We start from the raw sequence: 17,292 nt of genomic DNA, 5'->3' as shown, positions 1-17,292 counted from the left end.
CCTTCCAATGTTGTTGGTTCCAATGTGGACAATGACCTCTTGCTGGCCCCTCTCCCCCGTGAGAACATTCTGCACCCTCTCTGAGACATCCTTGATCCTGGCACCAGGGAAACAACACACTATTCCGCTTTTTCTCTGCTGGCCACAGAAACGTCTGTCTGTACCTCAGACTACAGAATCCCCGAACACAATTGATCTCTTGGAAGCCGTCGTACCCCTCGTTGCATTAGAGCCAGTCTCAATACCAGAAACTTGGCTGTTTGTGCTATGTTCCCCTGAGAATCCATCACCCCCTTCATTTTCCAAAACAGCATACCTGTTTGAAATGGGTATATCCACAAAAGACTCCTGCTCTAGCTGCCTACCTCTCTTACCCTTCCTGGAGTTAACCCATCTATGTGACTGTATCTGAGACTTTCCCCCCTTTCTATAATTGCCACCCATCACATACTGTAGCTGTTGTAAATTCCTCGTCGCTTCTATTTGTCTCTCCAACCGATCCACTCGATCTGATAAGATTTGCATCCAACAGCATTTATGGCAGATATAATCCGCAGTACCCTTAAACTCTCTTTGAACTCCCACATCTGACAAGAAGTACATATCACTGCAAAGGCCATTTTTGCTCCTTCACAATCTACAGACCCAGAAAATAACACCGTCTTATTCCTCTACAAACACTGCCCCAGGTTAAATTAATAGCCATGGCTTATATTTTAAGTTTAATCAAGAGACTTATCTCCAAAAAAAAATCATCAAGAATGAATCCACTGTACCCACTACTGCAGACTTAAAACAACAATTAACTTACCTGATTCTGTGCTGTGAACTTCACCCAACAGTTCCTCCAAGATTAGCTATGAATTTCACTGTTTGTTAATTTTCCCAGATGCACTCCGATGTCCAGCAATACACGAATTCAAACAAATTATAATGCAATGAGGAATCAGTTCTGAAATGCTTAGTATTGCTTCTCCATTGATAGGCTAATCCAATAGAGAGCATTACACATGGCATCATGAAGGATTGAAATTAAATGGATTTTCTTTTCAGTTTTGTTTTCATTTCTTTTAGCATTCCAAACAATAATGTAATTTTTACTTAATTCTTCTAGTTTTTTTTAACCAATCTAATAGTGAATTCTGTTTTTTGCCATCTTCATGGCCTGATTTGGTGTTTCATTGAATGTTTTTAGTTGTGTAGTATCTGGAGATCTGCTAACTCCTGGTGTCTGTAATGCTTTCAGGTTGCAGACTGTGCTTGGGATGAGACAGTGAAGATCTATACGCCAGCTTGCCTTACAGTTTAGAGATTAAACTTGGCATCACTGGAAGAGTTAGGACAACAGCTCCTGAATGAAGTGCTCTAGGTTACTGTTTGATTCATTTGTGTATATATGTAACATTTTAGAAGTCATATAAAATGAACAGGTATATATGGTGAACTTGTAAGCTCTTCACCAACTTAATATAAAGTGAAATGTACAGTTGGAAATTTTTTTATTGTTGCCTTTCATTTGACGAATAATTGAAAGTTGTTGTATTATAGGACTGGCTAAAACAATGCAGCAATACTATTTTATCCCCTCACTTGACAGACTGCTTGGAAAAGTGGGTGCAATTCAAAGTTGGTAGTTAATACATCTATTTTTAATCATAATTTATGTGATTTATGACCTTGTGCCTAACCATTGAGAAGTTTGGAAATGAAACAGTTGGACTATGCATTAGGAAAATGTTTGAATGCAAGATGATGTTTCATTCATACGTTTCACCTCCTGTTTGAGTTTTGACTCTTATCTGCTCAAGGTATATTTATATTCCTTCCCTTCCCTTCCCTGGGGACTGGATACTACAATGGACTAGAATTTGGTTTTTCAGCCTTGTGAATTGTTTGATGGGAATCTTCTCTTTTCTGACTGCAAGGACCTGAAGCGAGTTTCAACAGATTTACTCCAGATCTTGATGGGTTAGGGCTGTAAGATAAAACCCTGACACACATTGGTACTTTCATGACAACTACACTTTTGATGTAAGAAATTGAAGAATTCTGGTGAAATGGAAAGTGCCTTTATGGCTGGAGCTGAACCACATTGTGAAATGGATGACCAATGAATCTGTTTGACAATATTGGCTGAAGGAGGAGTTTTGACCAGTAGGCCAGGAGACCCTTGAAAAGTAATGTCAGAAGGTCTAACTTTCTGAAAAATATTCCTGGAACAACTTTAAAAATTATAATTAAATCTATTTACTGGAATAGACAGGAACTTGAACAAAGTAGAATTTCTGAACACTTTTTGAAATTTTAAAATAATGAAATTAATTTTAACTCTGCTGTAGAAAGAGCTGTTCATTTTTCAGAATATTTGGATTATATTTGACTTACTGGAATTACATATACTGTCTTTAATTGTTCATCGTGTCATTACGGAATATGTTTATATGTTTTAATAAATATGCTAAAGTTTCTCTCAATTTCAAGCCAACTAGCCCGTGTTATATGTCATCAACAAAAACAATTTGTATTTGTTCTAATGTTTAATTTATGTAAAAAGATGTATAGGCAAAAGAGGGCATATTGGCCTAGCTATTGCTGGATTGAAGCATCCCATGGTAAGCTGTGTTGGTTAGGCTTTTTCCATGTTTTTCAAAACCTTCAAAGGTTTTGCCCTGCAAATTGCTGATCTTACATGTTTCAATTAAGTCACCTCTGATTCTTCTAAACTCTAAAGGATACAGAACTGGCCTGTGTAGCCTTTCCTCATTAGGCAATCCATTTATTCCAGGTATTTGTCCCATGAACCTTCTCTGATCTGCTTCTAACTGATTGATCGATAAAGGACCTGGAATATAGGAGAGGAAATGGAGTGAAAATTAGTCAAGTCGGATACAGAAAGGAAAATGAAAGGAGGGCAGGAATGTCTTGGGAGAAAAAGTGAAACAAGGAAAACTGGAAAAGAAAATTAAGTCATTCTAAATTTGTTGAACCTCTAGCAATTAATGACTTCCAACAGGAATGAGACTCCAGTTTAAGTTGTCCATGTCTTGCATTGGATGACTCAAATGGTGTTTTAGCAACATAAAAGTTCCTTGCATTGTTACAAACTCACCCTAATTGTTCTGTAGTAAATTTAATTGGTGTTTTTTGAAACCCACTAGGCAAGTTGAAGGTAAGCTAATGTTTTTAGAGGGAAGGAGGAGAGTAATGTAAATTATCCGGAAACTTACATTTTGAAATTCAGCGAGTTGTTGTCATATTAATAACTCACTGTGTTATTTTAGCAATGATAACTCGGGCGTTAGAAAGGGTAAATGAAGAGAAAGAAAAGTTTGCATTTTATGAAGGGCCTTTCATAACCTCAGGACATCACAAAATGTTCAAACAGCATTGCATTCTTTTGGAAATGCCGTCACAGTTGTAATATAGATATCATGACAGTTGGCTTGCACACAGCAAATTCTCACAACTAACCATGCGATAATGACTAGATAATCTGCTTTTGTGCTATTTATTGAGGAATAACTATTAGCCAGGAAATTGAGAATACCAAATTCCTCTTTGAAGTGTTCCAATGGGATCTTTCACATCCATCTGAGAAGGCTGTGTCATTAATTAAAAGTGAAGAGTATGTTGATGGTTGTGCCCCACCATTTCCCACGCCACCACAAATGTATAAGTTCTCAAGTGAACCACTAGGATGTCCAATTTATATGACTGGCTGTTATGCAGTACAAAAGCAGTTCGGACCAGGTTTCAGTATTAATAGAAAATAACCATGTTAGTAAATTGCAGAGAAGAGAAAGTACTTCTCCTGTACAATTATGTGACTTAAATGACTTCAAAAGCCTCAAATACACATATTCATCATGCTAAGATAGACAAATTATGGTTGGAAATGAATACAGACAGGTAAAGCAAAATTCCAAATGACAGAAGTTCAGAATTCAAGGATGGGTTAAATTGTGTCCCTCAGTTCAGCTTGATTTTTAGCACTGATGACATGCAACTGTCTATAAAGCAATGATTGATCTTCATTTCCACAATGAATCCTGTGAACATAGGTCATTTCTTTGTTAGTATATTTCATTTTAATATTTCTTGGTTTTTCTGTCTTGTTCCTCACACTGGGGGAGAAATGTATAAGCTGTAGCTCAACTTTATAAACTGTAGCTCAACAAATCAGAGGGCTGTCATCAAGCAGAATTCCCTTAACTCAAAGGTGCAGCTCAATCTCAAAAAATGCCTCTTACTGCTTCAAAATTGTCTTGAACAGCTAAAATATACATTACATTATCCTATTTGTTTTTTTTAAGTTGTAGAACTCCTGGCATTTAAGCTGAGTGGCAGTACAAATTCAGTTTCACTGTATAGTCCGCAGAAAAGAAGAATGCGTGGTCTATTACTTCCATCATTAAAGAAATTTACTGCTACTTTTAAATCAGGTAAATATAACACAAAAACAAAACAACACAAATGAAAATATGTTAATTCACCTCTTAGGGGATTGGGGAGCTGAGGGGTTTGGGACATAGGGCCAATAAAATGAAGACACAGCCACCAATAATTCAGTTTAGAAATGAATGGCATGAGACACCAGAGTCAGCGATCTGAGGAGTTTAGAGCTGGGGTGGAGTAAGGACAGAATGAACATGGATTTATGACTTTGCTTCTCTCTAACTCTGCATGTTCTTCAATGTCATGTAGGGATTTGAACATGATCAATGCTTAAAACCTGAGGTTGGTGAGCATGCAAGGTAGGTCTGCAAAAACATAGGAGATGGGTAAACAGGGTTTGGTGCAGAATAATGTGTCTGAGGATTTGAAAGGATGAGGATAGGCAGTCAGCCAGCACAGCATTGAATTTACTGGGTTTATTTTTGATAAAGGCTTAGAACACAGGACTGAATACAACACAGGTTGTGAATAGTCTGTGCAGCCTGGTCATGGAGAGGGCCTGTGAATATGATTGTAACATGAATTGATGATTATGATGGCTTAAATCTTCCAAATGATTAACTGGAGAATCTTAAAACTCATCCAGGACTAAAAGTTGCAAAGTTATCTTGGCAGGATTGAAATAGTGAAATATTTATGTGAATTAATAGAAAGATGCCAACCATGTCAGCAATGACTGCATGGGAACCTACTTTGTGCCATTGGAATGAAATAAAGAAATGGCAAAAATGAAGAGTCTGGATAAATCTTTGTGTTCTCTCGAGGTGACAATTCAGAAAGCCGTTGCTGGAGATGTTGGATAGGCAATAGTGTTATTAAGATGTAGGGGTACTGCATCTTTAAGGCAGTTGAAAGCTAGCAAGGACTTAGAGAGGCACATACTGTAAATTCTCCAGTATTCTGTAACATTTGGTCCAACAGCTAGCAGTACTTGGGTTGCTATGAGCCAAAAACAAATTCAAGTTTGGCCAATCAGTTTAAATTATTCCCCAAAATACCAAACTCCAATCAAGTTTGAATTTGGTATTTTGATAATATTAACACCAATGAAATGATCCGATGCTTTGCGGTATAAAACTGATAAAAATTGAACAATTGGGGGAAATCTGCCAAGGCACCAACACATGCAGAATGCCCACTTAAAGGTACTTTTATCTATCAACAACCTGTGATAGAGAAACCCTAAGAAGACAGAGGAAGACTCAAAGAGAATATTTGACAGCTGGCTGGTTTTGAAATTTGAATTTTTCAGTAAACCTTAATCGATGGTTTTATCAGGCTAGTATTATAGAAGGGAAAGTAAAAGATAGGTTAGAAAAAGGAGTTGAAAATAGTTGTTAGTTAACATTCTATGTTAGACTTAAAGAATAAAGTTCTTAAATTTTTTAGATTTTAAATAGTGACTTTTGGGATAGTTCTTGGCCTCTCGAATTTTCACAGATTACCGCACAGTATAAATCTTTTCTGTGTGGCTGGCCTAAATTAGCAGGGGGCTTTAACTCATGTTGTAACAACAGTGAAACAAAGCAATGTGAAACCCATTTACCTGGACAATGTGTAAAAGCTAAGAAATACTGGGAATACTCATTAGGTCTGTCAGCATTCTTGGAGAAGCAACAGTTAACATTGAACATTTTGTCAGAGCTGACTGATTACCTTAAATTGTTTAGTAGTATGACTGCACACACTTAAGATTGTTTAAGAATGCTGCTCAATTGTGGAATCACATCTTAGGGTCATTAGAGAGGTACAGAACAGGAACAGACCCTTCAGTCCAACTTGTCCACGCCAACCAGATATCTGAAATTAATATAGTCCCGTTTGCAAGTCTTTGGCTTATGTCCCTCTAAACCCTTCCTATTCATCTATCAACCCAGATGCCTTTTAAATGTTGTAATTATATCAGCCTCCACCACTTCCACTAGCAGCTAATTCCATACAAGCTCTGCCCTCTGCATAAAAAAGTTGCCCCTTAGGTCTTACAGTAGATGCTTTCTTTTGAGCTTTGCTTGAATGGGCTGGTGACTACAGTCAGTATTCTGACTGCTATGAACAACTGAATGAATTTGCTATTGAATACGATCAGCCAGTTGCTGAGATGTAAATCCTGTGTAAGTGGTATCATAACCCACACTGATATTAATACACAATATTGCCCAATAGCATGGTGAATAGAGTGTCTTTTTGGACTTCTGCTTGTGGAAAATAACATGCACATAGCCACTGCATGGGATTAAAGTGAAACAGCTTGCTTAACTTGTTCAAAACTTTTGAGGTACTTTGCCCTTCCACAATAATTTGCGGTAGACCTTTCAGGTTCAAAGATGGCAGATCATTTGGCTTACAGTAGGCAGTAGTGGAAAACTCATAAGTGGATTTCTCTACCAGCATGTCAACGATAGGGAGCATATCAAGTTTCTCGTATTAAGACTGGCTCTAATGCAACGAGGGGTACGTCGGTTTCCAAGAGATCAATTGTGTTCGGGGATCCTCTAGTCTAAGGTACAGACAGACGTTTCTGTGGCCAGCAGCGAAAAAGCAGAATGGTGTGTTGTTTCCCTGGTGCCAGGATCAAGGATGTCTCAGAGCGGGTGCAGAATGTTCTCAAAGGGGGAGAGGGGCCAGTAAGAGGTCATTGTCCACATTGGAACCAACGACATAGAAAGAGAAAAGGTTGCGATTTTGAAGGGAGATTGCAGAGAGTTAGACAGAAATTTAAAAAGGAGGTCCTCGAGAGTAGTAATATCTGATTACTCCCGGTGCTGCGAGCTAGTGAGGGCAGGAATAGGAGGATCGAGCAGATGAACGCATGGCTGAGGAGCTGGTGTATGGGGGAAGGATTCACATTTTTGGATCATTGGAATCTCTTTTGGGGTAGAAGTGTCCTGTACAAGAAGGACGGATTGCACCTAAATTGAAAGGGGACTAATATACTGGCAGGGAAATTTGCTAGAGCTGCTTGGGAGGATTTAAACTAGTAAGGTGGTGGGGCAGGACCCAGAGAGGTAGTGAGGAAAGAGATCAATCTGAGACTGGTACAGTTGGGAACAGAAGCGAGTCAAACAGTCAGGACAGACAGGGACAAGGTAGGAATAATAAATTAAACTGCATTTATTTCAATGCAAGGGGCCTGCCAGGGAAGGCAGATGAACTCGGGGCATGGTTAGGAACATGGGACTGGGATATCATAGCAATTACAGAAACATGGCTCAGGGATGGGCAGGACTGGCAGCTTAATGTTCCAGGATACAAATGGTGCAGGAAGGATAGAAAGGGAGGCAAGAGAGGAGGGGGAGTGGCATTTTTGATAAGGGATAGCATTACAGCTATGCTAAGGGAGGATATTCCCAGAAATACATCCAGGCAAGTTATTTGGGTGGAACTGAGAAATAAGAAAGGGATAATCACCTTTTGGGATTGTATTATAGACCCACCCAATAGAGGGAAATTGAGAACAAACTTGTAAGGGGATCTCCGCTATCTGTAAGAAAAATAGGTTGTTATGGTACGGGATTTTAACTTTCCAAACATTGACTGGGACTGCCATAGTGTTAAGGGTTTAGATGGAGAGGAATTTGTTAAGTGTGTACAAGAACATTTTCTGATTCAGTATGTGGATGTACCTACTAGAGAAGGTGCTTTTCCAGCACCACACTAATCTAGAATCTGGTTTCCAGCATCTGCAGTCATTGTTGTGGTTCTGTTCACTGAGCTGGGAATTTGTGTTGCAGACGTGTCGTTCCCTGTCTAGGTGACATCCTCAGTGCTTGGGAGCCTCCTGTGAAGCGCTTCCCAGCTCGGCGAACAGAACCACAACAACGAGCACCCGAGCTACAAATCTTCTCACAAACTTTGAATCTGCAGTCATTGTTTTTACCTACTAGAGAAGGTGCAAAACTTAACTTACTCTTGGGAAATAAGGCAGGGCAGGTGACTGAGGTGTCAGTGGTGGGGGGGGTGGTTGGGCACTTTGGGGCCAGCGACCATACTTCTATTCGATTTAAAATAATGGTGGAAAAGGATAGACCAGATCTAAAAGTTGAAGTTCTTAATTGGAGGAAGGCCAATTTTGACGGTATTAGGCAAGAACTTTCGAAAGCTGATTGGGCGCAGATGTTTGTAGGTAAAGGGATGGTTGGAAAATGGTAAGCCTTCAGAAATGAGATAACGAGAATCCAGAGAAAGGAAACGCAGGTAGGTACAGGGAATGCTGGATGACTAAAGAAATTGAGGGTCTTGTTAAGAAAAAGAAGGAAGCATATGTAAGGTATAGACAGGATAGATTGAATCCTTAGAAGAGTATAAAGGCAGTAGGAGTATACTTAAGAGGGAAATCAGGAGGGCAATAAGGGGACATGAGATAGCTTTGGCAAATAGAATTAAGGAGAATCCAAAGAGTTTTTACAAATACATTAAGGACAAAAGGGTAACTAGGGAGAGAATAGGGCCTCTCAAAGATCAGCAAGGCGGCCTTTGTGTGGAGCTACAGGAGATGGGCGAGATACTAAATGAATATTTTGCATCAGTATTTACTATGGAAAAGGACATGGAAGATATAGACTGTAGGGAAATAGATGGTGACATCTTGCAAAATGTCTATATTACAGAAGAGGTAGTGCTGAATGTCTTGAAATGCGTAAGAGTGGATAAGTCCCCAGGACCTGATCAGATGTACCCTAGAACTCTGTGGGAAGCTAGAGAAGTGATTGTTGGGCCTCTTGCTGAGATATTTGTATCATCGATAGTCACAGGTGAGGTGCCAGAAGACTGGATGTTGGCGAAAGCAGTGCCACTGTTTAAGAAGGGTGGTAAGGACAAGCCAGGGAACTATAGACCAGTGAGCCTGACGTCGGTGGTGGGCATGTTGTTGGAGGGAATCCTGAGGGACAGGATGTACATGTATTTGGAAAGGCAAGGACTGATTTGGGATAGTCAACATGGTTTTGTCCGTGGGAAATCACGTCTCACAAACTTGATTGGGTTTTTTGAGGAAGTAACAAAGAGGATTGATGAGGGCAGAGCGGTAGATGCGATCTATATGGATTTCAGTAAGGCGTTCGACAAGGTTCCCCATGGGAGACTGGTCAGCAAGGTTAGATCTCATGGAATACAGGGAGAACTAGCCATTTGGATATAGAATTGACTCAAAGGTAGAAGATGGAGGGTGTGGTGGAGGATTGTTTTTCAGGCTGGAGGCCTGTGACCAGTGGAGTGCCACAAGGATCAGTGCCGGGTCCTCTACTTTTTGTCATTTACATAAATGATTTGGATGTGAGCATTAGAGGTACAGTTAGTAAGTTTGCAGATGACACCAAAATTGGAGGTGTAGTGGACAGCGAAAAGGGTTACCTCAGATTACAACAGGATCTGGACCAGATGGGCCAATGGGCTGAGAAGGGCAGATGGAGTTTAATTCAGATAAATACGAGATGCTGCATTTTAGGAAAGCAAATCTTAGCAGGACTTATACAATTAATGGCAAGGTCCCAGGTCCCTTTATATCATCTGTCTGCTGATCCAGACTGAGACTTGCTGGATCCTAGCGATTAATTCCAGAGCAGCCAACTGTCTCCTCTTTCCTGTGCACTCAAATGAGATCCTCAGGCCTCTGGACATCTCAAATGGATCTTGGTCTGTTTCCCTTTCTTAGTATGCTTATGTAAAGTTGTCTTTACCCAGCAGAGGCAACAGTCACTAGGTGAACGTGTCTAACACATGGCTTCCACACTTCTGCGTCCATATTTTACCATATGTTTCAAGACCCTGGAGAGAGGTCCTGGTACAGGATGTGGGTCTCTGCATAGGGTCCCTGTAGGAACATGAGGAACTGCTCCAAGAATTATTAGCACTGCTCACCCACAGTAGTCAGAGATCAAACCCAAAAAGAAATCCTGACACACTCTCTAACCTGTCTGGAATGTGTGGCAAAGAACTATTTTGGGAATGGGATTGTTTCTTAAAGAGTACCCTGATATCTCTTAATGTTCATCAGGACAACAATTCTTCAGTATGTTCAGATAACACAGGATGTTTACTGAGGATATGAGCCTCACATGACCCCCTTTGTATGCATTTTCTATGAAAGGCACTCTCAGGGAGTTGAGGCTCTTGCAGGAACAATTCATGCTACAGCTGTAAAGAGGATAGCATTAAATATACCGAGGTAATCCTTCTCCATGGAAGTAGGTTCCAACAATGTATTATTTTTCAGGAAAGGCAAGGGTCATGGATTCTCACACTTAACATTTACAGAATGGTGTAAAATGCATGGGAACGATACCTACCAGCTACATACTGAGCCACTGGCTGTACAAGGTTGTACTAGGTCATAGAGGTTGCAAGTTTGGGAAGATGCTATCTAAGGAACCTTAGAGCATTGTTGTGGTGCACCTTGTGGATGGTTTTCAATGCTGTTGATGTGCAGCAATGAAAGTGGTCCGGGGATGTGACCGTGGTGAAGGGAGTGAATGCCAAATATGGTAATTGGGATGCCAATAACGCAGACTGCTTTGTCCTGGCTGGTGTCAAACTGCTTGAGTGTTCTTGGAGCTGCATCCATCCAGGCAAGTGGGGAGTGTTCCATCACATTTCTGACTTGTGTCTTGTAGATGGTGGACAGACTCTGGGGAGGCAAGAGGTAAGTTACTCACCGCAGAATCCCTAGCCTCTGACCTGATCTTGTAGTCACAATATTTATGTGGTTGGTCCAGTTCAGTTTCCGGTGAATGCAAACTCATGGGATGTTGAGAGTGACAGATTCAATGATGGTATCCCAGAGATTCCATAGCCAAATGAGAGTGAAATGCTGATGAATTGGCCAGAGGCTTTCAAGAGAATGGGCAGCTGTGACCATGGTTCAGGTTTCTGTTTGTCCACAATAACCCACCTGTCAGAATAACCTGACTGTGAAAATGCAGAGGGAGCACCTTTGGATTCAAGAAATGAAGCCATGGATTCCTTCCAGCATGTCCCCAAAACAAGGAAGACATCATGTGGGTACATGACTAATTACTGCAGTCCCAAAACCATTTGGAATTCCAGACCCTCAATCAGTTATAATTTTACAAGGAATACTGGAGGTCAGAGGGGAAATGGTCTAACATAGAGAACAGTGTGGTAACCTGACATAACAGAACTACAGGATTGAAGAGATGGATCACTAAATTGGCTGTGCACAGTACAATCCAAGCCCAAAAATTAATGTCCCACCAGAGTCCCACATAAAGGAAACAAGTGGTCCATGCAAGACCTCCAAGTTGATCACATTGGATCCCTGCTTTACACCTCCAAAAGCAATGAGTTTGCACCAGTAGTAATAGATAGTAAGCAAAGCTCCTGCAAATCAACTGCAAGGGCTGGATGAAAACAGTTTCACTGACCAGTCAGTGAATGGGGAATGATTAGATTAGATTCCCTACACTGTGGAAACAGGCCCTTTGGCCCAACAAGTCCACACCGACCCTTAGAACAGCAACCCATCCAGACCTATTCCCCTACATTCACCCCTGACTAATGCACCTGACACTACGGGCAATTTAGCATGGCCAATTTACTTAACTTGCACATCTTTAGACTGTGGGAGGAAACCGGAGTGCCTGGAGGAAACCCACGCAGGCACAAGGAGAATGTGCAAACTCCACACAGACCGTTATCCGAGGCAGAAATTGAACCCGGGTCCCTAGCGCTGTGAGGCAGCAGTGCTAACCACTGAGCCACCGTGTTGAATCTTCTTGAAATTATCCCACAACAACCAATTTAACATTATCTGCCATGCTTGCTAGAAGCTATTCTATATGTTTATTTGCAGAGTATGCCACTCTGCAAATGGAAAGAATACGTTCAGGCGTTGCACCTTCCATATTTGTAGTAAAATACAGAGGACAACTTTTCCCTGGTGCATTCCTCTTGGCAATGTCTCAACTAATCAGATTGTACTTGCCAACCAAACAGCATCCTTTTTGTCTGTTGTATAAATTGCTATTCCCTTTGAAATTTGGTCTTCTTATACCTGCCATGATAAATGTAAGACTAAAACTTCAACACTGTGTCTCTTTTTCAGTAATACTCAAGAATAAGGTGATGTATTGAAATTATCATCTAAAATTAATTCATTACTGTTTGATATTGCCAGCCAGATTGAAGGTGGAGATTAGTGGTCGATTATACAGCTTTAAAAAAGGTAATAAACAGAGCACAACCACAAAATTTCACAGCCGTTCCCTCGAGTATCAAGTGAGTGAAATATAAATCGTGTACTAATCTAGCAAATGGCTTTTGGTCATTTCCAATTAAAGAGACCGACGAAAACAAACAAAACTGGATTTGATAGATATCATTACTGCTGGAACAGATTCCCCTGAGATTTCAAAACTGCCTTGCTTCTTTTTCCCTCATGTCTCTGATATTTTAGAAGACCTGCCTCACGTTAACATGTGGGTACACGTGTATTTTTAACATAGTGATTCCCAAGAGCTCTGATATTAATGCACGTTTATTCAGACTTAGTTTGACACTACTTAACTAACATTACATCTTTCTTTTCCTTGCCCGATCAGTATTCTGAAAGGATAATTTCCTCCATGATGCCCTAATCCATTCTTCAGTCATTCCCATATTCCAACTCCTTCCCAAGGCAGCTTCCTAAGCAAACCTAGAAGGTGAGCCATCATTTACCCCTCAGTATCGCCTGTCTTTTATTGTATCATAGACCATCCTTTGTCCTTTGTCTCCTCACCTCTTACTCAAAAGCCAATTTTATCTCTAACTTTTCTCAGTTCTGACAGAAGATCACAGGTTTTAAATCTTAACTTTGTTTCTCGTTTGTAAGTTGTTGCTTCACTTGCTGAGTATTTCCAGCACTTTGTTTATTTGAAACCATGTATTAGTTTGGAAAGAGGTGGTATTTGTCAGCACACAAATAACTTGAAAGAGTGAAGGTTTAACTCAATCCTATAAAGAGAATTTAGCCACCATTCAATACCCAGCACTCTAAAAACCTATCTTTCTGTTTAAAACTGCTGAATTTTGCTGGGTCCTTTCGGACAACCATTGAGACCTCTCATCACCTTTGCATTCTAAGATAGGCAAAGTGAGAATCGGATTTATGTTCATTATTTAAAATTGTGAACAGTTTCAAATATTTACAGCACTGTAGGAGGCCACACCGCCCATGAAATTCACACCAGTCAATAAAGACCTGACTGCACTAATCCCCCTTTCCAGCTTTTGGCCTATAGCCCTGGAGTCATGACAAAGAAAGTGAATATCTAAACACTGTTTCAATATTACAAGAGTTTCCGACTCAACCATTTTATAGGCGGTGAGTTCTATACTGTCATCACCCTCTGCATCAAAAATATTATCCTCAACCTTTCTCCTTGGCTGCTATCTCTTACCATAAATCTATGACCCCTGATTATAGACCCTCCATTCATGGAAAAAGTGCCTTTATGCTTTAGAAACCCACATTAATCTGTGCAGTTAGTGATCCTGTACAACAAGTTACAACACTGACTCAAGCAACAAACAGGACTTACTAATCATGAAGGGAAATTCCATAAAATCTAAGCTGCTGTAGGGAACATCCTCCATTTGAGAATAGTCAGGTTATTCATGCAAGCAGACATGACACTGGGACATTTGAAGAGTTTAACAATCTTGCAGAGTAGCAGGCAAAATGTTCAGTTTATATGATATCCCAGTTGAGATAGACCTGCAAGAATTAGTGTTATCACAAGGTAGACAGAGCTGCTGCTTTTTTTAAATCCATTTCTGGGACTTGGGCATCATTGGCTGGCCAACATTGATTGCTCATCCCTACTTGCCCTTCAGAAGGTGGTGGTGAGCTGCATTCTTCAATCGCTGCAGTCCACTTGCTGTGGAATGACCCACAATGCTGGTAGGGAGGGAATTGCAGGATTTTGACCCAACAACTGTGAAGGAACTGATGTGTATTTCCAAGTCAGCATAGTGAGTGGCTTGAAAGGGAACTTGCAGATGGTGGTGTTCTCAAGTACCTGCTGCCCTTGTCCTTCTAGATGGAAGTGGTCATGTGTTTGGAAGGTGCTGTCTAAGGATCTTTGGTGATTTTCTGCCGTGCATTTTCTAGATAGTACACACTGCTGCAATTGAGCGTAGGTGGTGGAGGGATTGCATGTTTACAGATAATGCGCCAATCAAGCGGGTTGCTTTATTCTTAATGGTGTCAAGCTTCTTGAGGTTGTTGGAGCTGCACCCATCCAGGCAAGTGGAGACTATTCCATCACACTCCTGATGAAGAACTGTTTTGGCTACATGACCCAAGAAAAGAGAATCCACAAGGATAGCCATCACAGTACTTTTACTTAAAGAACGCTATACTAACAATGTGCTAGTGAACTGCCCAATGGAAGATCAGTGCAACAAATGAGGTCAACTTGCAAAGGAAGCTCATGAGACTGAGGATAGACACCTAGTGTTTCCAGAACACCATTGTGTAAGTTGACAATGACTAGACGTAGTTAAAACATGTTAAACATCGTGAGTAATTGTGAGCTATGTAATTTATCTGATGAGTCATCGCTTATGCAAATCCCTAAGCTTGGCCAATTAACCAATTAAAAGAACTTTATTGATTTCATTGGACCACTTTGACCATAAATAGTACTAGTTTGAGTAAATGGATGCACTTTTACCTGCTGGTTGGCTCCCACAAGCATTGGATAAACACACTCATTAATGCTGATATTTCCATTATTTCTGTAGCTAATGATCCAGAATGCTACACTTCAATTAAGATGGAGCTTTTGTCTCCAACACCTTAGAAGACAATTGTGAGCAAAGATAATAGGGTCAGAACACAGTGATTCATAATCATTGGGATTGCTGAAACCAAGAAAGAGGAAGTAGATAATCTACTAATCAAACTTTTGTGAACCATGTGAATAAGTGGTCCCTAACAAACAGGAAATCCAACTATCACTCAATAATCCACCATAGCTTAATAATGTACCTTCATCCGCATCAGGAACAGCATCTCCTAAAAATCCATGTTATTTAATCAAAGATGCATACACAACTCAACCCTTATTCTTTTATTGCCTCCATGCTTCCTGACTCCTGATCCGATAGCAGCAATTACATATAAAACAAGACGTAATGGACTAGATACATAAGATTAATCAAAGAATATGTGAGACAAACTTTTAAAACACTCACCAACAAAACATGTTCCGCTCTCAGCAGAAGAGTGATTTCAGGAAATAATGGCAAAGACCTAATTTGCAGCATAAAGGGATTAAAAACCTGATCAATTTCGATTGATGTCCAAGATAATATGGATCAATTTTTCCAGAGAAGTAGATTCTGAGAAAGCGTCATTAACTCTACTTCCCTCTCCAGAGTTGCTGCTAGGCCTGCTAAGTTTCTCCAGCACTTTCTGTTTTTATTTCAATAAACTGTCATTTCACATACAGCACAGAGATCTCGTGATTACCAAGTCCTCTCCTTGGCCAGACCCACTGTCCTCCTAGGTCTGATCTGATGCTCAAACTGCTCAGATTTCCTCTCTGGGCCATGGTTCAAACCCAACCCAGCTTCAGCCTCAACCACAGCCACTTGCTCAGTCTTGGCGCCCAGTGCTCAAGCCCTGACTCTCTCATCTGCCCATGATTCTTGACAGCTTCTCAGCCCCCATTCTCCCCTCTGCTTACTTCTCTGACTTTTTTATTGCTGGTGCAAGTAATCATATATCACTTCAGTTCAGCATCGTCTTATTTCTTTGGACCCGTTGACAACATTATAATGGATTTTCACATTATATTCAGGCTATTTTAATTCATTCATGGGATGTGGGTGTTACTGGTGAGCCCATCCCTAACTGCCCTTGAGAAGGTAGTGTTAAGCTGTCTTTTTGAACCTCATAATCCATTTGGTGTCGGTAGATCCACAATGCCATAGGGAGGGAATTCCAAGATTTTGACACAATGACACGAAAGGAAGGGTGATATACTTCCCAGTCAAGTCTGTGTTGCTGGGAAAGCACAGCAGGTCAAACAGCATCTGAGGAGCAGGAGAATCGATGTTTCAGACATAAACTCTTCATCTGGAATGAGGCTGGTGAGTCAGGGCTGAGAGATGAATGGGAAGAGGGTGTGGCATTGGGGGGAAGGTAGCTGTGAAAGCGATAGGTAGATGAAGGTGAGGGAGAAGGTGATAGGTCAGGGGGGGAGTGATGGTTGGGTCTAGAGGGCAGTGCCGAGTTGGAGGATATGGACTGGGATAATGTGGGGGGAGGGGAAATGAGGAAACTGTCAAAATCCACATTTATCCTGTGTGGTTGCAGGGTCCCAAGGTGGAATATGAGGCATTCTTCCTCCAGACATCGGGTGGTAATCGTTTGGCAGTGGAGGTGGCCTAGGACCTGCATGACCTTGAAGGAGTGGAACAGGGAGTTGAAATGTTCAGCCACGGGCCGGTGGGGTTGGTGGGTGCGGGTGTTCCAAAAATGTTCTCTGAAATGATCTGCAAGAAGGCTCCTGTCTCCCTGATGTAGGGGAGACCACACCGGGTGCAACGGATGCAGTAGATGACATTTCTGGTGGATGTGGAAGGATCCCTTGGGGCCTTGGACGGAGGTGAGAAGGGAGGGGTGGGTGCAGGTTTTGCACTTCCTGCAGTGGCAGGGAAAGCTGCCAGTAGTGGGTGTGGGCTGGTGGGGGATAACAAGGGTGTCGCAGAGGGAATAGTCTCTCTGGAACGCTGATCAGGGTGGGGAGGGAAATATATCTTTAGGGTGGGGTCTGGAACGTTGAAAGGGGTGGGGACAGAAATATACCTTTGGTGGTGGGGTCTGGAACG

General features: G+C 41.1%; 1 protein-coding gene across 1 annotated transcript in view; it reads left to right on the top strand.

The window, feature by feature from the left end:
• Positions 1-2,480, top strand: part of pex7 (peroxisomal biogenesis factor 7) — an 88,623-nt gene extending 86,143 nt beyond the window's left edge. The window contains exon 10 of the mRNA XM_043685974.1: positions 1,247-2,480. Within this exon, the coding sequence (XP_043541909.1) occupies positions 1,247-1,309 (63 nt within the window). The 3' untranslated portion in view covers positions 1,310-2,480. The remainder of the gene's footprint in view (positions 1-1,246) is intronic.
• Positions 2,481-17,292: the final 14,812 nt, after the last annotated feature.

Source organism: Chiloscyllium plagiosum, chromosome 3, assembly GCF_004010195.1.
Source record: "Chiloscyllium plagiosum isolate BGI_BamShark_2017 chromosome 3, ASM401019v2, whole genome shotgun sequence".
Lineage (NCBI taxonomy): Eukaryota > Metazoa > Chordata > Chondrichthyes > Orectolobiformes > Hemiscylliidae > Chiloscyllium > Chiloscyllium plagiosum.
Note: the sequence above shows the minus strand (reverse complement) of the source record. Positions and strands in the feature narration are given on the sequence as shown.